The 21,874-nt window shown below is 41.6% G+C and overlaps 2 protein-coding genes across 2 annotated transcripts in view; one reads left to right on the forward strand and one right to left on the reverse strand.

The window, feature by feature from the left end:
- capn1 (calpain 1) overlaps positions 1-9,135 on the reverse strand; it is a 28,112-nt gene extending 18,977 nt beyond the window's left edge. The window contains exons 1-4 of the mRNA XM_054600884.1: positions 8,991-9,135; positions 5,262-5,955; positions 2,334-2,403; positions 239-357 (exon numbers count right to left, since the gene is read on the reverse strand). Of these exons, the coding sequence (XP_054456859.1) occupies positions 239-357; positions 2,334-2,403; positions 5,262-5,516 (444 nt within the window). The 5' untranslated portion in view covers positions 5,517-5,955; positions 8,991-9,135. The remainder of the gene's footprint in view (positions 1-238; positions 358-2,333; positions 2,404-5,261; positions 5,956-8,990) is intronic.
- Positions 9,136-9,866: 731 nt separating this feature from the next.
- sf3b2 (splicing factor 3b, subunit 2) lies at positions 9,867-20,668 on the forward strand. Its single transcript, XM_054601346.1, is given in 22 exon segments — positions 9,867-10,068; positions 10,513-10,559; positions 11,205-11,255; positions 12,263-12,353; positions 12,356-12,492; positions 13,133-13,229; positions 13,716-13,810; positions 14,302-14,410; positions 14,527-14,624; positions 14,902-15,162; positions 15,280-15,402; positions 15,497-15,577; positions 15,668-15,895; positions 15,992-16,141; positions 16,318-16,407; positions 16,818-16,925; positions 17,073-17,180; positions 17,701-17,843; positions 18,143-18,244; positions 19,224-19,323; positions 19,445-19,636; positions 20,262-20,668. Coding segments are annotated over 22 exon segments (2,613 nt in total). The 5' UTR covers positions 9,867-9,938; the 3' UTR covers positions 20,334-20,668.
- Positions 20,669-21,874: the final 1,206 nt, after the last annotated feature.

A 21,874-nucleotide genomic window follows, 5' to 3' on the forward strand; every position in this document is an offset into this window, starting at 1 on the left:
ATGTTTCTTTGTGGTCATTTTTGGGGGTAGGCCCATTCAATAATCATATCCATAAAAAACTTTTAAAGACTGATGCCCTGTCTTAGCACACTTCATCCTCTGGCGGCATGACTCATGCAGACATGACTTAACAACATGAACAGGTCATGATGAGATGTGTTGGCTGTATTCTGTCCTTAGACACGTGTGTGTGTTAATGCAGGAAGTGACGCTGTTGTAGTGAAGAATCTGTAGTCACCTGGAAGTGAAAGATGCCAGCGTAGCCCTGCTGAAAGCCCTGTCCGTGAGGAACCACTCGGTGGAGGAGGTTCTCGTTTAAGGTCAATGAGGCAATTGCTGCCAGCAGCCAGCAGTCGCCTGAGGAGACACACACACACACACACACACACACACACACACACACACACACACACACACACACACACACACACACACACACACACACACACACACACAGTTTTATTACACTGAATGCCAAACCTTCCATAATATATTTGAATGTTAAATTACAGCAGGATAGAAGAGAATCCTAACTATCTTCTAAATAATTCATGCTGCTGAGATAAAGTTGGAATGTTCTTTGAAGGCTCAGTGAGAAAGAAACGCATAAAACTGGAATTTCTTCTCCCAGTTAACAGACCAGTAAAGACAAGAGCCCTGAACTATGTTTGAACAAGCTTTGCCCTCTGGGGAAAAGGGAGAGGCACTTCTTCCACTGGACTTAAGAGAGGGTCTGAAACTAGCACTTCTCCACAGTAAGTCACCGATGTTATTAGTGGGAATCTCGCTGTGGGTTTCGAGCCATAATTTCTGTTATGATACAATGTGCTGCAAAAGTTTTCACCATCTTGCTTTTACATGTGCAGGCCGTGGCGTGGTCTTTGTTGTGTTATCTGGGAGTAGATTAACATTTTGATCTATTCTAATATCTTGAATGGGAAAGGTCATTACTCTTCTTGCAACTTTTTGTTTCATTATCTTCACACACAGTAATAATAATAAAAAAAAGGTAAAGGCCATTTCACTTTTTATATCTACCCATTAATAATCTTATCCATCATATAATCCATAAACAGCCCCTGATAGCAGCCGGTGTGTCGTCATAAAGATAACAACGTAGCATTTAGATAAAGACTTCCCAGTCGTTGTGCATTTGGGCTGTAAAACAAAACGGATATTTTCTGGCTCAACATTTTTTGGGGGTTATTGTTTTTTGCGATTCAGCCGTTCCTGTGGGAGTGAGGGGGAGTCGTTTCCTGCGCTGCCAGAGCGACTGGATCGGAGGCAGGGTGGCCTTGTTTACAGATGTGAGGCGGAGAAACAAAGCATGAATTATAGATGCAGCTCTGTGTCGAGCAGGAAACATCTCAGGCAATAAATTCTTACTGGTTCCGCTGAATTGACTGTTAATCCTCCATCTCCGGAGGTCACTTGTGACCTCATTTAGGTTGCTCTGGTGGCTTTGATCACTCATTTTTTAATCTGGCATTTTGTCCAAAGAGCTCAGTCTCATTTACACAAAAAGGAGGATTCTCCAACATGTATGCAATGGGAGCTGATTAATGGTATGAATGGTTTGCAAAAAAATATTCAAGGTAAATAATCTTGACTGAAATGATCGTGATATAGAATATTTAGAGAATTCCCTAATTTTAACATATACACAATAGTAAAACAAATATTTCTACACATACAAGGAATTTTTCATAGTGTTTGATGAATACAATAAACACATTATGAGGAGATGAAAAGTGAATGCAACTATTGCAAATAATATATGTTTTTTATGAATTTAGAACACAGAAATGACAATAAATATATGACAAAATACTATAAAAAGGATGTTGAGTATAACTGTTGAATAAATGAGAGAGCTGTACATTTTTGTGTACAGCTGCAGATGGATGTATGATGACAGATGGATGTTTATAATTCTGTCTTATGGTATAGCAAAAGATGAATAGAGCTTCCCAGTAACGTAATTTAGGATTAGAGTATCACATTTTCTTCTAAACTAACCTATTAATTTAAACCTGTGGCAGTCTGACAAAAGCTCATTAGGGGAATATCTTATTTTATTGTGTGGGATTATGCTGTCTGTGTTTCTGGAGGGACATGAAAGCTTAACTTATTAATGTCCTAAATCCACACTGTTACACTTGGAAATGCAACCTGGCAAGCCTCCAGTCAATCACCTGTTTCTTTTTGGCCTCTGCCATCATATCTCACTTAGTCTTTCTACTAGATTAAACCCAAAACATCTCTCTCCTCTCCTGACCTCCAATAGGTGAATCATGCAGTAGTAGCAGTGAAACAGATGTGAACTCTCTTACCCAGAGCTCCCTGGCAGATGTCTGTGCGAGTAGCTCCGTCTACGATGAACTCGGGGCGCTTGCAAAACTCCTGTAGAGTGGGGAAAACACAAACAAACACATTATTGCAATGCTTGCTTTTGGATACCAACTTTACAAGCGTGTTACATTTTCTGTCTTTCTCGTGAAGAGTGGGTTGGCTAATGGGCCTAATCCATTGAAAATGACACAATACATGGTTTATACTGGTTTAGTTCCTTTAAGATGTTTTTTTTCTGAGAGAGATACATGTCTTAAAGTTTATAAATAAGTCAAAGAAAAGTGCAGCATTTGAAAAACTGTCAGAGTCACGATGTGGTTTTGTGCGAAGACTTGACGCAGGAGCGAAGCAGCTAGCATCTGTTTCGCCGTCGTTGTTTAGATTTAACTCAAAAGTGAAAATAAGACATTATGGTTTTATTAACAGTCACCGCAGTCGTAGCCACAGTGTTTCTAGTAAAGCATGCATGATATTCATATCTCAAAAGCTTTTTAATGTCACTTTGGTTCAGCATCCAGTTGACGCTAGTGCACAAAAGTTTGCCACACTACATCCAACATCTGAGATGCTAAAGTTGTTGGTCAAGAAAAAGCTCCTCAAAAACTGCAATGTCTCACTTTAGATTGTTTTGGCTATAGTAACAGCCAAGATACAACACACACACTTCTGTATATAAGCTTTGAAGTTGTACAATGGTGTATTTTTACATTTTTGACTAAGCTAGGTTAGCCTTTTTCTCTTGTTTCTAGTGTCTGTGCTAAGCTAACATCCCAATGCTATCTGTTCTGAACGGATCTCAATCTCGTAAAAAAGTATAAAGCTGAATATATTTGTCAATTGACAGATAATTACATGGCAACAATTTTGCTAATACATTAACTGTTTGGCTAGTTAAGTATTCACTGGTTTATGAAATGTAAATATTTGCTAGTTTTCTTATCAATATCAATTATATTCCCCAAATGTGAAACTGCTTTTTTTATAATTGCAAAGCTAAAATATACACCAGACTATTTTAGGACCGGCAGAGGAGACAAAAAATTAACATTTCAAGGGGAACAATGTTTCTGTGTAGTCTTGTTTCCCATTATTTCCTGCTCCGTAAACCATCTTCGACTCGGCATGTTGAGCGTGAGAAGCCCCACATGGAGCTATAAAAAGAAAATATTCCATTTATTCTCGTGCCCTTACACACTCACACACCATCGGGCACATGGTTGAATTCACAGAAACAGTCGCCATCACATACACAGATTTTAATTCTCTCTTTCGGGGCTCACACTGAGCACAGATCTTTTGGGGAGGTGAAATGAGAACACTGCTAACCCTCTTAGTGTTATGCAGCGTAAATATTACAGATCCCATGGTGCAGGCGAGGGGCATGCATTATAAAATGTCAGACTTTTTTATGGAGAAACGAGACCCCGGGAAGCATTAGAGCACTCTCACACACGGCGGCTCTCGCACACTCAAACAGAAGCTGGAAGAGGAGATAACAGGCCGCAGTCACGCCAATGATCTCGACCCAGAGAGCTTTTTTAGGTCTCACTGCTCTTTTGCGGGGCTGACTGCAGCGACCCGTAACGGTATTTGCAAATCAAACAGTTATGAGAGTGCGCTGTCTTCAGGGCTGTCGTGATAACACCCAATGAAGACGGGCCTCACTTAGTTCTCTGGTGTCATACTCGGCTACAGGGAGAACCCTGATGTATTTATAATGTAGCGAGCAGTGATGAGAGACTGAGACTGAGGGGAAGGATTAGGGGCCTGGGGAGATACATGGACGGATAAAAAGCAGTGAGGAGGAGAAATAAACCTCTCTGAGACACTTGCAAACTCTATGCTGGTGTTGTGGGAACATTAAAATGTCAACCAATCATTCCTGACAAAATGTTTAGTTGCCCAGCAACAGATGAAATTAAAGTCTGGGAGGAAAAGTTGTTAAGGAGGTAAAAAAAACTATTATAGCAATGGCTATTTAGTCATCTGCTCACTCCTGAAGTCATCAGTCAATGTCTGATGGATTTTATACAATCATCAAACATGTAGAAAGTTAGTGTCCGTACTTCACAGCTTTCTCTAAAACTCGTTAAGTTAAAGGACCACATCTGCTTTAGCATCTTCTTGCACATGTCCTTAATACACATATACTATACAGTTCACTGTTATTATACACATTATATTGTTTGGAAAATCAGACAAATTAGTGAAATAAATGGGTAACAAAGATATATATATATATATATATATATATATATATATATATATATATATATATTGTGAAATAAATCACATTTCATAGCTTCTTGCATTGAAAAGGGTGTCGTTTCCAACAGCACTTGAACACACCAACTAGCAAGGCTTCTAATGAAGCAGAGGAAGATGTGTTATCGTACAGAGAAAAGGTAACTTTGACATGAAACAACTACAAACCTGTAGCTAGCTGGAAAATGCATTTTATTTAAACGCAAAACTAATTATATGTTCAGTTTGTTTTTAAGTACACATGTGATTTGTAATAATTAGGTTAAACAAAAAATAAAATGGTCCCTTAGCTAGAGTATATGTGTGCTTTGTATCTGTAATTTGAGTAATTACCAGATTATCTCCTATATTTACCTCACAACGAATGCTTTGACAGAGAACTATACAAGATAATGTAAAGTTGATTTAGCATGCTCTTTAGGAGCTTTAAAAGCACAGGCCTGCTAAGTAAATAGCCTGCAAGAACATTACTATGTCTGATGGACAAACTTTCTGGATGAACATTTAATAGTTTTAACTATTCGATTACCAACAATTGTCTTGGTTGCTCCATTTGTGTAACTCAAAAGCCTGAATTAATGATAATATCCCCACTAAGACACATTTTCTGCAAAATCACTGAGACCCCCCCCTCCCTTTCTCACCGTGGGCCTCATCCAGCGGACTCCGGAGGTCTTGGAAGATCTCGGGCCGAGCTCGTTGAATCCCAGAGACGACGCGGCGCAAGGGAACAGATTATCCTCGAACAGCCTCCGACCCTGGAGGCTCTGGGCCTTCAGACTCTCGTAGTCCTGACCCAGAAACTTCACCGCCTTGTGATTCTGTCCCAGACCATCATTTCGATCCCACTGGCTCCTCAGCTTGGCGGCCATGCCGGTTGCATAAATGGGCTCCTCCATCCAGAGCTCGTTGAGTACACTGTAGGGTCAGCCGTCACTCTCTGTCGGATGTTTGTATGTGTGGAACTACAATAAGATGTTAAGATGTTTTAATACTTAATGAGGGCAACTGTGACCTGCTCTAGCTACAGTTTGGATTAAAAGCGCTGCAGCAGAGCCGATGTAAATCTGATATAAGGTGGTAATGACTTCAATGTTCAATCGTATATCAGAATGAACTATCAGCGGCCATTAAGAAGCTATAAAATATTGACCAGCCCGCCGCTTAGTTGCGGTACTTGTGGTTCTGCTGTTGCCGGATGCTTCGAATGCAATAACAATCACAAGTTGTCGGGGTTTCAAATGCAGAAGCTGTACAGGTTCCAAGGCAGATCTTGTCCCAGTGAGAAACCAATCACACAGTTTTTCAGTCCTTCCTTCTCCAACCAGCAGGTAAACCCTAAAAGAAAGAAGTTGAAATGAGAGCCTGGGAAAGTATGCAGAGAAGAAAGCCAACATGGCTCTATACCTGTTCATGCAACACAGACAAAAGCAGCACCTATACACACTCTGTACATACATTCAGGGTTTAAAAGTCAAACGAGCCCTGCCTATTTATTCGACTGCTGGCGATGCATAGCAGAGGGATTAGTCACAATGGGCACATCGGTGCTACTTTTACTGCGCGTGAATGTGTTCACAGTGTCAGTCAGAAACGTTTCAAAGTCGATGTTTAATCAAAAGAGGTGTATTAACAAAGTGCTGTGTGTGTGTGTGTGTGTGTGTGTGTGTGTGTGTGTGTGTGTGTGTGTGTGTGTGTGTGTGTGTGTGTGTGTGTGTGTGTGTGTGTGGGGTTGGGGGGTAGGGGGGTAGTTATTGGGCAAAGGGGTTGCGGTTGCGTGTGATGCACAATGAAGGCAGCACAAGGCCCGGAACAAGCAAAAGCTCTCTCTCCGACTCTTCGATTAAGCAGAGACAGCGACGAGGAAGTGTAAACTGCCATTACTGCCACCGAAGCTCTTGACAGAACTGGAGCTTCTGACGCGGTTCATCTCAGTTCGCCGCGTCGCCGCTTGCTTTGCATCTTCTTCCTGTCTCTTCACTTTTCTTCTGAAGGGGAACACACGGTTTATTTTTAACACCTCTTTCTTTTTTATATATATCTTTCCGCTGTCTCTTTTTTTTTACTGGCCTCAACTCTCCGTACTGAACGCTCTTCCTTCCTGTTTCAAAGTTTGGGCTGTTAGTCACAACAGAGGCAGAATGGAGTTTGACTCTCATAGACTCAAAGGAACTCCAGCTCCCACAGCTCACTGTGAACCGCACCCATTAAAAACATCTCAGTTCACTGGCTGAACAATGTCCCTGCTAACAGAGCCAGAGAACAGAACATGTGGTTTACAGACTGTGATGAAGCGGGTTTTTTTGAGAAATTAAATGAATGATTAAACACTTTTACTACAATTTCTGCAGCTGCTACCAAGGGCAGCACTACAACTACTAGTACTACACTAGCAAGAGCCCTACAATTATACGGTTATTATGTTTAATAATTTACTTCTACTGCTACTTGGTGGTGCTAGCACTACCACTGCTAGTGCTATACAACCTACTTCCACTTCTATATCTAAAACTATTTCTACTATTCTACCATTTTTACTAGTGTTATTATGAAGATCATACTTTTGATAGTACTAAACTTAACACTTATTAGTAACCGAACTGAGAGCTAACATTAGCATTGAATGTTTGGCCTGATTTTTACTGTTTTATTCGACAGTTTTTGATTTAAGTCATAATTTTGCCACTTAAGACTTGTTTATTCTGGCTAAGCTCTTGTACTGCTGTTTTTATTCATCAAAATAAGGCAATTTTAAACAGTATTGCTTTAGCATTTATACCAAAACTCTTATTAGCACTATCAAAAATGCTCGACTGATACCTGTATGCCACTGTATATGGCATTTTTTCATTTTTAAGCTACTTTAATACCAGCTATTAAAGAAAATATAATGTCAAAGTATGTGTGCCACTGTAGCACTACTGTAAGCAACAACTAAAAATACCATATTCCACTAACAACACAACCATGTGGTCCTTTTTCATCCCTGCTGCGTGTTATCGGGGCGCACTCTGCCTGACGTGAGTTCAATCTGGATGCAGTGAATATTTCATTTCCCCCTCACATGTGAAATACACTTACATACCCCCCACTTACACACACACACACACACACACACACACACACACACACACACACACACACACACACACACACACACACACACACGTATATATATATCCTCCACCTCAGTGCAGGTAGTGACATCTAATGAGAAAAGACAAGCAGTAGACTGCATGTCCAGACGCATAAAGAAAAGCCACCACACTGATTCATCAGCAGCTACAGACCAACAACACAGAGCTGAATAACAATACAGAAAAATACTCTGCTGGAGCTAATTCAGCTATATGAGGAAATAATATGCTTGCATCCACAACATAACTTATTGTGTTTATGTGTGTATGCATGTATTGAAACAACTCCAAAAGGCATCAGCTGTTATTATACAATTTAAAACATGATAGGCAGCTGTAAAATGAAAAGTATGCAAGATATGGGGGCACAGGGGTCACAGGAGTTTTGAAACCAACCCAAAAGTCAGTACAGTCTGTCTCACTACTGTTTTTCTGCTCATGTGTGTCTGGGCCTCATGTGTGTCTGTGGTTTTCCTCCTGACAACACAGCAATCTGCTTAAACACACGCTGCTTGTAGCAAAGTAATGCCCGTGGGTGTGTTGGAGGTCCAGTGTTTGTGCAGTGAGTAAGCACTCTGACCTGCCTCTGGTGTATTTCTGCACGCAGGGTTCATATTCCAAACACTGTGAAATGAAAAAAAAAAAGAAAAAAAAATAGACCTGCAGAGAAACTAGACACTACACAGTGTCTTTTGGAGGACAATAAATGCTGACTCTCGGAGTGATCTTTATCAAAGTAGGATGCACAACATTGGCTTCACATGCGTGGCTCGCACAGATAAGCATGCAGTCCTGTCTTGGTGGGTGTGGTCCCCGCAAGAGGAAAACAAGTGTCCAGCTGTCAGAATGCAACTTTTTTTCTCAAGTTGACCAACAACAGGAACAACTGGGCGACCCGTTTGGTTGCACATCCATCTCATCAAAGTAAACAATGAGCAGAAAAGGAAAAATGCAACCAACAATAGATTCTTGCGCAAGTAATAGGCAGATTTCATGATTTCATATGCTGTTGCGAAAGTTGTGAGTGCTTTACTTGATCGGTTACAGTTTTCACAACACGACTCACAGACTTCTGAGATCTTCTAGTGTAAAAAAAAAGAAAAAAGAAAAAACTTGGTGCCAGGATGTAGTAAAAAAAAAAAAAAAAAAAAAAAGCATTTAAAAGATATGCATCTGGCTGCAGCGCGACGCAAACTGCAGTGGAAACCAGTGATCAAGAAGGGATTTCATATTTACCTTGACGGATGTTTCCTCTTGAAGGTTATTTAGACATTCAACATGCAACTCAGCTCTCCTTCCATGTTTAAGTGAAGGTTCAAACCCCTCCCTTTGCTCTGTGCCAGCGCGTCTTTTTCAGAAACAAACGCCCTTCTGCCTCTCTGCACTGGATCTATGTGCACCCTTTACTGTCACTGCGTCTGCGCAATGTCCGCTGGTCTTAAACCACACTACACTGAGCAGGGAGGGCTGTATGCACCCTGTGCTTTCATGTACTGTAGTTGTTTTGGCACAGACCATACAGGGGCAGAGAAGTTCAGTTTTGTTGGGATGGATTTATATGCAGTGTAGGGACTTATTTTAATCATAAAAACGTGTTTTCTTATTGTTGTGCATTATTATGAGAGTCAATGTGTCCTTATGGAGCCTTGCCCCTGTTCCAGTGCTGGGATTTAATGAACATACAGTACCAGTCAAAAGTTTGGATACACCTTCTCATTCAATGTTTTTTCTTTATTTTTATTTTTATTGTTTTCTACATTGTAGATTAATATTGAAGACATCCAAACTATGAAGGAACACATATGGAATTATGTGGTAAACAAACAAATGCTCAACAAACCAGAATATGTTTTATATTTTAGACTCTTCAAAGTAGTTGAATGAGAAGGTGTGTCCAAACTTTTGACTGGTACTGTATATATTCATATTATATTTTTTATTATATTTAATACACTTCAAAGCTTTTAAAACATGTCATACATTCATACTGAATGATTATTAAGCTATCAACAAGGACATCTAGAGGCTATACTCAGTAAATGCGGCGTTCCAACTTTAAGACTCCATGTCCCAGCAGGGAGTGCGGCAGGCTGCTTTTCCCGTCATGCATTGCAGCAGCAGCGACGCTCACTCGCGTCACGTGTCCTCCACAGGCCGCCGTTGTTTCATTGAGAGAATCTGAACATGGCATCCGACGGACCGCCGGGAACCGAACCTCTCCCGTCCGACATAGGCAGTGCTATCGCGGCTCTGAACACATGGAGCCACCCGGAGCTCCACGCCAAGCTGGCGGAGCTGGGAGCACCGACGATGGGTGAGAAAAGAGCCGGGAGAGCGCGCCGGAGGAAGGGGCTGTGTTTAGCTAACAAGCTAGCTAGCTAGCCAGATGCTAACAGCTAGCTAGCTAGCAAAACGTAGCAATTTCGTTGCTGCTGGCTAAAGCTAGGCCTGCTGTTTGTTTATGTGCATGCATTACCTCACTCACTCACTTACCAATAATAATAACACGTGTTCAAAGCAACACTAACACCACAGTGCTTCTCCTTTTAGCTAAGTAGCCCATTTGAGTTAGCCCTTAGCTTGCTAGCTTACTCCAATGGAATCTCATGTAACCTTAGCTAACAACTTGTGGTGGTCTGTTTAGAGCTGCAGGGGCTTCACTGGTCTGCACACACAGCAGTGTTGTGTCATGACTGTGGTTCACTGCACACTCTGCGTTTCTTCATTGAACTAAGTGTGTTTTTGTGTCAATCTTCAGGTCCCAGAGAGGAGCTGATGGACAGACTGAAGGGGTACATGATCCAGGTGAATGGAGCTCCTGAGTACTACTACTACTAGGAAGTCGGTGGATGCATGTTTCACCAAGAGTTGTCATTGTTTGTACCAATTAGCTCTGATATACTGCTTGTAAACATCCCATTCTGCACTTTATTTTCAGCAGCACTCCTTCTTTCCATCACAAAGATGTTTAGTACCAGTCAAAAGTTTGGACACACCTTCTCATTCAACTACTTTGAAGAATGTAAAATATAAAACATGTTCTGGTTTGTTGAGCATTTGTTTGTTTACCACATAATGTGTTCCTTCATAGTTTGGATGTCTTCAATATTAATCTACAATGTAGAAAAAAAAAATAAAGAAAAAACATTGAATGAGAAGGTGTGTCCAAACTTTTGACTGGTACTGTATATGTGATGGGTGTCTGTTTTAATCACATCATTGTTGTCCACCTTGCCAACTGCACATGACTACATGGGGATAAAGTAGTGCCTTGCTCCTGGATTCCTCAAACAAAGTTGTGAAGAGAGGCCGATGTCGACTATTTGGACCGTTACCATCTAAATATGATTATTTAAACAATGCACAATCTACTGCCGGAGACTGTTGCTAATAAAGGCTTCAGCATAAAAAAGTATTCACCCATTTGTTTTTCTTTTTCTTCTTCTGTAGACTGGGATCCTCCTCAGCAAACCCAGTGATGACAAGTCAATGGGCTCCCAGGTAAATTACATTACATTACATTTAGCAGACGCTTTTATCCAAAGCGACTTACAGGAAGTGTATTCAACATAGGTATTCAAGAGAACTACTAGTCACCAGAAGTCATAAGTGCATCTCCTTTCTTAAACAAGCATCTTAAAGCATAAACCAGAGCAAAAGTATAGTGCAGAAGCAAATTACTACGAAAACAATAATTGCAACAGACTAATACGAATACAATAAGTGCAACAAACTAATACGAATAGGATAAGTGCAACGAACTGATACGAATACAATAAGTGCTACGAGGAAGGCTCAGGGTAGTACTTCATGAAGAGGTGAGTTTTCAGCCTGCGCCTAAAGATGGGCAGCGACTCTGCTGTCCTGACGTCAGTGGGGAGTTCATTCCACCACTGAGGGGCCAGGACAGAAAAAAGCTGTGACCGGGTGGATCGGCCGCAGGGACCTCTGAGCGACGGGGCAACCAGTCGCCCCGAGGCAGCAGAGCGAAGTGGTCGGGCGGGGGTGTAGGGCTTGACCAAGGCCTGGAGATAGGAAGGAGCTGTTCCTTTCACTGCCCTGTAGGCTAGCACCTATGTCGCGTATCAAATGGGAAACGTATCTGAAAATGTGTGAAGCTTTTTATGCGTACATTACATGCATCATTTTCTCACATTGCTGTTTTTGTGTGTTTATAAGGAAATATAGTTGGTGTGATCTCACACACACTGCTGTGAGCATTAACACCTAATGTTTAATCTTAAAAATGCATGATATTTTCAAATATCACCCTATTTTGAAAGTGTAATGATGGTGTTGCGCCATTATTCCACTCTTAAAGGAAAACCCCTTGCTTCGTTTGTACATTTCTGCCAAATACAATTAGAATATGTATTATTTTTAATACGTTTTTAATTTCTCCAACGAATGGACGAATAACCAAAATGAAGCCTGACTAATAGCCTCAATGTGAGTACACTTCCCACCTTCATACCTCCTGTTCTCCTCCTGTGTTTCCTCCTCTCCAGATGTCAGGTATCCCTCCGATGCCCCCGATGCCCATGCCACCCATGCCTCCTGGCATTGGCATGCTCCAGGCTATGAGCATGATGCCCGGAGGGCCCCTCCACCCGGCATCCACATGGGCATGGAGCCCCCAGGTCTGCCTCCTCCCGGCCTGTCGCAGGATGATCAGCTGAAGATGGCCCAGCACAGAGCAGCCATGGTGTTACAGCAGGAGGAGAGAGCCAAGCAGCAGGTGAAGTTTACTGACTACGTATTCCTCTCGATGCTTTCAGCTTTCTTTTTCAATCACAAACGCAACACTGAGATGCAATCGGTTTGTGAGCTGGCGGGTTTAAGAATAACTATAGAAGCAAATCCTTAAATATCGCCTCAAAGCAAGGAACACAAATTACAGAAACAAAATCTATATCTGCATTAGATTGTAGAATCTGACAGATCCACAGCAACTACTGCCACACTTGCCTGTCTGACATCTGCAAGGTAAAAGTCACAGTCACTACAGAGCAGACAGAAAATACTGTAAAGTGACTTTTTGTCTGACTGTTGCTCAGTCATTCACTGATTCTGTGTATCACAGGGTGATTCCCGTGTCATGGATGAACAGGATCTCCTGGAGCAACAGGAAAGGGTGAGACGATAGAGATAGTCCACCTCGTCAGATTTAGAGATTTGATCAAATGTAACAAAGACTCTTAGGAAAGAGTTTTTGTACATTTCCAAATTGTATAATAGTTTTTTAAAATCCCCTTTTAACAGTTAGGGCGCATCCTTTTCTCCCTTCTACCTTTTTCTTTTGTTCCTACACCCTTGAGTCTACTCCTTTTCTTTAACTACGTGTTTTAAGTCCCATCTCCTTCCTTCTTCTATATCAGGCTGCGGTGATGATGGAACAGGAGCGTCAGCAGGAGATGGTTAAGATGCATCAGGGTCCGGGGCCCAGAGCCATGCCTCCTATGGGTGCAGTGAGAGGTATGTTGGTAATGACGGGATCATGTTAAGATTTCTTATTCCTGCTGCACGTCATCATACCCATAATATGTAATCGTAATATCTCAATTTCATTCCGCCTAAGCCACAAAGTAAAAAGAGAAGAAACATTTGTCGGGTAATCTTGGTAACCATCGTCGATCGGTCTGATGTATGGTCTAAGACTTCCTTTTCCGTGCGCTGCTCATTGTCTACAGTCCGATTAGCAACTTTAGAGACTGGTGTTGGAGTTGAGAGACGACGTGTGTAGCTGGATTGTTTTAAAAGTAGCCTGTTAAAAGCTAGTATCGAACCAATAAAAAGCTTAATCTGAGCTGTATGTGAATGCAGGATCTGTTTAAAGGTTGTCGTGACAGTGGTTTCATCTCTACTCCAGTGAGGTTTTAAGACAGACTTTTTATTCCACGTTTGGAGTTAGTAATCATATCATCGGGGAGGTTTTATCACCGGCAATCTCTCTTTTTGCAGGTATGGATCCACGTGGGCCGCTGCCTCCTGGTGTCAGTATGATGCCAACCCAGAAACAGAGAGTGCCACCTCCTCCAGGAGAAGATAACCGAGAGGTGAGCAGACAGATTTCTCATGTGTTGTTTTTTTTTGGGTTTTTTGTGTAATAAGTTGTAGGGAAATGCTAGACCTGACTTCAGTTCAATGGTGGTTCTTTCGAAGATTTCACTTGAGCTTTCATATTCTTTTTTTAATTTTGCCAAATCACATTGACTACATCTATAAAACTTATTTACATATTTGCAACATGTCTCAGGTGTTGACAACAAAAAGTCAATTTGTCTTTATGCCCTTCATGATTTTTTGCTCTTGATTGCTGGTTTTGTATGATTGCACATTTGCATACATTATAGGTCCAGTTAAAGCATAGAAATGTATTGGGCATTAGCTTTACAATCAATGCAAATTTCTGGTTTTTATTGGGTTCTCAAAGGCTCAAATCTCTCATTGATTGATTGATTGATTGATTGATTGATTGATTGATTGATAGCAGGAGACTACCTGTGCTGTATTCTTAGTCACAAGTTATTTTTGGCTTCCATTCCAGGTGTGGCAGAGCGAGGAGGTGAGCGTCAGTGGGCCCAAGATCCCTCAAGCTCTGGAGAAAATCCTCCAGCTGAAGGAGATCAGACAGGAGCAGCTCACCGACCCCGCAGGTCCGTTCAGCTGTTACTCGAACTTTAACTGGAATATTTGTCCGCTGGGATGAAGTAGCATCCCGTTTTTTATAATCAGATGTGTCTGTTTACGTTGTTGTTCTCTTTCTTATCAGAAGAGGAAGATGATGAGGCAGCAGAGACGGACATGAACTCCTCTGCACCCGTCATGTCTGAGACAGAAGATGATGACAGCCAGATCTCTAAGAAAGATGTAAGTCTTTTCTCAAACTATCTGTCCTGTAGAACGACGCCGCTTGCACTTGTGTTATTTCAGTTGTTTGTGTTGTCACTAATTCACTGTTGAGAAAACAAAACCTCAACTGACTGCACATTTTGACATCTGACTGTGCTGCGTGTGTTATTATCCCAAGATAAACACGTGCATTTAATGCAGAAAGAGACATTTGTCACATATATGTTTTTCATAAATACGTTTATAAGTTCTTTTCACTCCAGTAATTTAATTTACGAACCAACCTTCCTCGCAGAAAAACCGCAAACGCAGAAACCGCAAAAAGAAGAGCAAGAAGAAGCGAGCCCTGGAGAAGAAGGAGCAGGCGGAGCATCAGCAGGAGCAGGAGAAGAAGGATGGCAGCGACAAAGAGAAGGAGAAGGAGAAAGATAAAGATAAGGACAAAGAGAAGGAGAAGGAGAAAGAGCCCGAGGTGGAGATCGAGTACATCACAGAGGAGCCGGAGATCTACGACCCCAACTACATCTTCTTCAAGAGAATTTTCGAGGCGTTCAAGGTGACTACGGAGCCCTAGTGACTTGCTGTTCTCGGGCGACCAGTGTTTTTATATTGCTTTCAGGTGTATTATGGCATTTGTTTTGCTGTAACGCAGTCATTTCCTTGTCTCTCCTAGCTGACCGATGACGTGAAGAAAGAGAAGGAGAAGGAGCCCGAGAAGACGGAGAAACAGGAGACGGCCGTGCTGCGGAAAAAGGGCTTTGAGGACGAGAAGAAAGACAGCGACGACAGTGATGATGTATGGAGCCCTTCTACCGTTATGGAAATGGAAAAGAATAAAACAAAATCCTGTGTGTTTACATGTAGTGATTTCAAATATGTTTCATGTACAGGATATGAGACCAGATGTACCTAAACTCTCAAAGAAGAAGCTGAGGAGGATGAACAGGCTGACTGTGGCTGAGCTCAAACAGGTACATTAAGGCTAGTGGTCGTTATTATTGGTCGGAATAATGGTGTTTCGTTTTTAACCTTCCATTTCTCTTCCTGCGTCTTTGCTCCAGCTGGTGGCTCGTCCAGACGTAGTGGAGATGCACGATGTGACGGCCCACGAGCCCAAGCTGCTGGTCCACCTGAAGGCCACCAGGAACACGGTGCCGGTGCCCCGCCACTGGTGCTTCAAAAGAAAGTATCTGCAGGGCAAGAGGGGTATAGAGAAGCCTCCGTTTGAGCTGCCCGACTTCATCAAGAAGACGGGGATCCAGGAGATGAGGGAGGCCCTGCAGGAGAAGGTGGGACACCAGAGTGACATTAGTTCTTTTTTCCCCAGATGATCCATATTTCAAGGAGACACGGCTTCTTCATTTTTCTTCATTTTCTGTTAACAGGAGGACGCAAAAACCATGAAAACCAAAATGAGGGAGAAGGTTCGTCCCAAGATGGGAAAGATCGACATCGACTACCAGAAGCTCCACGACGCCTTCTTCAAATGGCAGATCAAACCCAAGCTCACAATCCACGGAGACCTTTACTACGAGGTGCTCGATCCTTCTATGACCTTTCTGTAAAATCTTCTTCCTATCCGATGGGGATGAACATTTTGTTATATATTGTTCTAAGACAATCACCCTTTCTGTAAATGAAAAGTCAGTCCTGCTTTAAAAAAAAAAAAAGGCCCACATAGTGACCCACTATTTTTTTTCTGTCTCTGCAGGGGAAAGAATTTGAAACTCGTCTGAAAGAGAAGAAGCCGGGCGATCTGTCTGATGAGCTGCGTATCGCTCTGGGCATGCCAGTCGGACCCGTAAGATCCACCAACATTATTATTCCGTGTGAACTTACCGAGCCAAACGCAGCATAACCACAACTACCAAGTTAGCAAAGCACTGAAACAAGTTACCATTTCTCTACACAAATGTGACCCTATACAGTGTTAGTATGAGGTTCCACTTGTGTCTAATTGTGTTGTTCTCCTTACTGTTAAGTCACATTAATGAATCTCAAACAAATATATAAAAAATATACCTGGGAAGCTTTTGTGTTTATTTTTTATTTTTTTTTACTTAAATTGGAGCCAGCTCTAAAACAAAGGATGCAAATAGAATTGTTTTGGCGTTCAAGGAGCACTCTGTACTGTATTTTAAAACATAAAGTGAGGAAACATTGCTGTTCAGTGAGCTCACGATGCCGGTGTCTCTTCTCCTTCCTCCCCAGAATGCACACAAGGTGCCCCCCCCCTGGTTGATAGCCATGCAGAGGTACGGCCCCCCTCCCTCCTACCCCAATCTCAAGATCCCCGGACTCAACTCCCCAATCCCAGACGTAAGACAACTACTCCTACTTTTTTTAACCTGCTTGATAATAATGATAATAATAATAATATTCCAATGTATTATTCTGCTTATTCAGAACAACAAAGATGTTCTATTTATTTTATTTTCTTCATCTTCTCGCTCCTCTTTCTGTTAGAACTGTACGTTCGGTTACCACGCTGGAGGCTGGGGGAAGCCGCCGGTAGATGAGATGGGCAAACCTCTTTACGGCGACGTGTTCGGGACCAACGCTGCAGACTTCCAGGTCAGGACTACACAGCCTCTTACACACACACACACACACACACACACACACACTCACACTCACACTCACACACAAATACATATATAACTGCAGGCTTCTTGTAGTTTTATTTTTGCAGAAACTGTAAATATCATGTATACGAAAGATGTGCTTCCTCTTCTTTTTGAAATGATTTTGAAATGTGAACGCTACATAATTCTTTATCCGTTTGTCCTATTTGAAGCTAGAATAGTTCAGCTTATTTTAAAAGTTAAAATACATTAACTGAATATAATAAATCTAGAAAAGTAAACATCATTATCAAAATCTTACACAGGAGATGGTAGGAAATCATTTTTTTTCAATTTATCAGAATCACGAAACGTTTACAATCTACTAGTATATACTCTACAATGTACGGGATCATGTTTCTTCAAATTGTCATCAAAGTATTCACCTTTGATGACATTAATTAATTGTATACCTTGGGGGCGAACATGTCTAGTATATATGTCTAATGATCTGTTGAATATGTGATCAGGCCAAAGCGGAGGAGGAGGAGGTGGACCACGCACCGTGGGGAGAACTGGAGCCTTCGGATGAGGAGTCGTCGGAGGAAGAGGAGGAGGAGGAGAGCGACGAGGAGAAACCAGACGAGACCGGATTCGCCACACCAGCAGACAGGTACTTGGTCATTGCAGAGTGTGGTCAACACTTGGAAACAAGAAGTCATGAAATATAAATATCGAGGAACAGAAATGGGAGGCTGTTGAACGACCGCTGAATGCATGTTCTCGTCCTCGTCCTCATGTCTCATTTGCTTGCTTTTTCTGTATGCATGAATGAGTCGGGCCCTTTCTGCCTATACGTTCCAGATTACTCTCAAAAGCCACAGGCGCTTAATATTCATAGAAGCACACAAAGATGCGTTCATGGAGATGGAAACGCATGGATAAACTCATCATGTACTGCGTTATTTTCAGTGGGCTGATCACCCCTGGAGGCTTCTCATCAGTACCCGCCGGCATGGAGACCCCCGAGCTGATCGAGCTGAGGAAGAAGAAAATCGAGGAGGCCATGGATGGGTGAGTGTCGCTCGTTATTGTCACGGCGATGTCGCTGTTTGAATCTCCAATTTACTCCCAATAGAACAGATCCTGCTGTGTTGATAACCCCGCACGCTAGAAAACAGACGGGAGAATCTGACAATTCATTTACGGTTAATGGGTTCATCGAAAGAGCTGAGAATAACATTTATGGAGCATTTACACAAACATCTCTTTGTATAAATGGAGCTACATAGTTCATCTAAAAAGTAAACTGACTGAAACTACTCTTTACTGCCCCAAATTGTAGAAATAAAGGCCTTACACCCTTCAAATCTTCATAAGTTAATGGAATCACAGTTGTATTTTGAATATTATAATTGTTTTTAGTAGAGCTGTACTGAATGTTTTTTTTGTTGTTTTTTTGCATTTGAAGCTTCTGTTTTTTACGAATGAAGCTTCGAATGTAGTCATATTTTCATCTGACCTTTTTAAAAATCAATCTCATACAAAATTCTCAATTTAAATGAAGGGATTAATCGGTTTCAATGAGTTAGTCTTAACTTTTACTAAATCATCTTTCTTAAAATGAGTATTGCTCATTAGTGCATGCCTCCCTTTGTGTGCAGGAGAAAGCAGTGGAATTGTTGTTTTTGAAAGGCTGATACAAACAAAAATGGAAGCCGAATATTTCGTTAGATATAAACATGAACAAAAATTTGTGAACTTGTTTTGTGATCCATTTTGACTTTTGAACTTGCTAATAGTATAATATTAATGTAGCCTGATCGTTATCTGCAACTGTGCCAAAATTCTGTGTTTAAAAAAAACAGTGCAGCATTTCAATGTCAATTAAAAATGTGCTTTTTAGCTAAGAGCTAATATCAAAGCCCGAAGTATCATTTAGAGACATTATCAGTTCTAAACCATGTCATATTTCATAAAAAATTTGAGATGTCTAAACTAAGCTCAAACATTCTGGTGTTTTCTGGGTCTGACCGTGCTCTTGTGTTCATAGAAACGAGACGCCACAGCTGTTCACGGTGCTCCCAGAGAGAAGAACTGGCCCCGTAGGAGCCGCCATGATGGCCTCAACACACATCTACGACGTGTCGGGGGTAAGACCGCTCTGTTGTGTGTGTGTGTGTGTGTGTGTGTGTATATGTGCAAATGATCTCAAACACTGCCATGTTCTGTCTGCGGCCATTGCTTAAACCTCTTCCTCTGTGCTGCTTTCAGGCCATGGCAGCCCGTAAGGCGGGCGGCGGGCAGGAGTCCCAGGGCGTAGAGGTGGCCCTGGCTCCGGAGGAGCTGGAGCTGGACCCCATGGCCATGACGCAGAAGTACGAGGAGCACGTCCGGGAACAGCAGGCCCAGGTGGAGAAAGAGGACTTCAGCGACATGGTGGCTGAGCATGCTGCCAAACAGAAGGTACACACACAAGATATATCGCCCTTCTTCATGCAGACGAATTCACTTTTTACACAAAACACTCCAGTAATTCAGTTCATACCCAGCTCTTGAAAGAGTTTACGTTTGCTCTTCTGAAGCCTGACTGCAGAAGGTTTTGTAGTCTTGATATAAAAAAAGATCTACACTTAGTTTTAGAAGTTATAAGATTCATATGGTGAAAGCTTTTAAAGTTGTACACAGTTTCTACAACAAAAGACGGCAGTGAAATCAACCGAAAATCAGTTTTACAATGAATGAAAAGGTTCGTTCTTAAGTCTCAGCTGGGCTTCTATTAGTTAAATCATAGTTGGGATCAAACTTCAATGTATGGACTTTATTCTTGGCTCATCAACATCAATAACAGACAACCAGCTGCATCATTAGAAATCACACAGTTAGTCTCATTAAAGACCAACGTGACAAACAACAAAACATGACTCCAAGTGTTTCATTTATGGATTATAAAGGAGGCTGTTACTGCATTGTGATTTACTGTCATTTCCGTTTCTCTCTTTGGGTGACATTTGAATATTAATAACTTCTTCTTTTTTTTTTTCTTTTTTTTTTACCCCACCTCTCTCTCTGCTCTCTTGTCCGCGTACAGCAAAAGAAGAGGAAGGCCCAACCACAGGACACACGAGGCGGCGCCAAGAAATACAAAGAGTTCAAGTTCTAGAGCACACAAAAAAAACACACCGAGACGAAAGCGCCGCGAGAGAACGAGCCCCGACAGGAAGCGAAAGAGGAAGAGCTGTACGCAGATTTTAAACTTTGGAGGATGCAGACTGCAACATCGATCATCTGTTAGACCAGTAACCGTAAAAACAGTTTTGTTTCCCTTTTTTTTAAAAAAGCTGTAATTAGATGATGCTTTCGTGACGTAATCCGTGTCACATGAGAGATGGTGACGCGTTTCCTCCGTTTGACCCCACATTTTCGTCTTGGTTAATTTTTTTACATTGTAACCATGTTTTTTTTCTGTTTTTTTGTAAATAAATGATACAAAATATACAGCTGTACTGGCCCTGGATTCCATTTTTTTTACTCCATTCCAGCTCATGAAGAGTTCACTTGCATTAGATAATCATGTGCTGGTGGTAAAAATCCAACATAACTGCCAAGTCTGAGTCAGCTGATCCGGTCACAAGCAGAGTGACTACAGGCTGAAAGCAGGAGCTCTCACTCTGCACCATATTTACTGGCACAATAAAGAACATGGCTTTAGCTACCATTTAGGACACTATAATATGTTCTCTGTAAGATTTTAAGGAATTTGTAGGGTTTTAATTACACGTCGAAGAGTTCATATTGTTGGATTACACATGTTTGAGGTTTTAAGGATGATTGTGATCAGGTCTGTAGTCAAGATTACTTCAGTTTAGTTCAAACAAGCTTGAGATCCAATAAAAGGCTAAATATCTTTAAATAACTTTTATTTTTTGGCATTAAAATAAATTGGGGAGAATTACTGTACGTGTCTAGCAGTATAGAGAAGGCTTTGAAATGTTTACTGGGCCGTAATGTGACAAAATCATATTGACAGAAAATGTAACTGAACAGTTGAATTTATAAATAAAATGTCATTTCTTTAGTTGGAGTTTGGTTGGTGGCTGGTCCATCATTTCTAAAAGCAATAGTTTGATAAGTAAATGATCAAAATGATGCGTATTATTGGAAATATTCTGCATTTAAAATCTGTAGTTTATTTGTAGTGAGGAGCATAAGTCATTTTTAAATTTGATTAAAGAGGTTATCTCATATCTACTCGCTCGGTTGCTACGGTAACGCTGATGTCATTATCACCCAGACCAGGATGCCAGGGGTGCACAACATGCACGAGGGGGCTGCCTTTTTAATGTTAAGTAATGACTCATCAATTCCCAGAACAAAAACGGGCAGGCAGACTCAACACGACGAGCTGTAGTTCACGTGTCCACCGCTGGGGGGCAGCAAAGGGCCCTGAACGCAGCAGTCACCTGACCGCGTGGGAAGCACAGTGACCTAAATAGCTGCAGCCACATGTCGACTAGGTCACTAGTGTACACACACACACACACACACACACACACACAAAGGGGGCAACAGCCTGTGCTAAATCAAAGGCTTTTATTGTCTTAAATAACACAAGGAAGAATGTTTCACAGTGACACTTTGTGAGTGAGACACGTGCCCCATGGGGTTAATGACGTCATCTCTTGTTCACTTCTCACTCTCGAT

Source organism: Anoplopoma fimbria, chromosome 7 (assembly GCF_027596085.1).
Source record: "Anoplopoma fimbria isolate UVic2021 breed Golden Eagle Sablefish chromosome 7, Afim_UVic_2022, whole genome shotgun sequence".
Classification (NCBI taxonomy): domain Eukaryota; kingdom Metazoa; phylum Chordata; class Actinopteri; order Perciformes; family Anoplopomatidae; genus Anoplopoma; species Anoplopoma fimbria.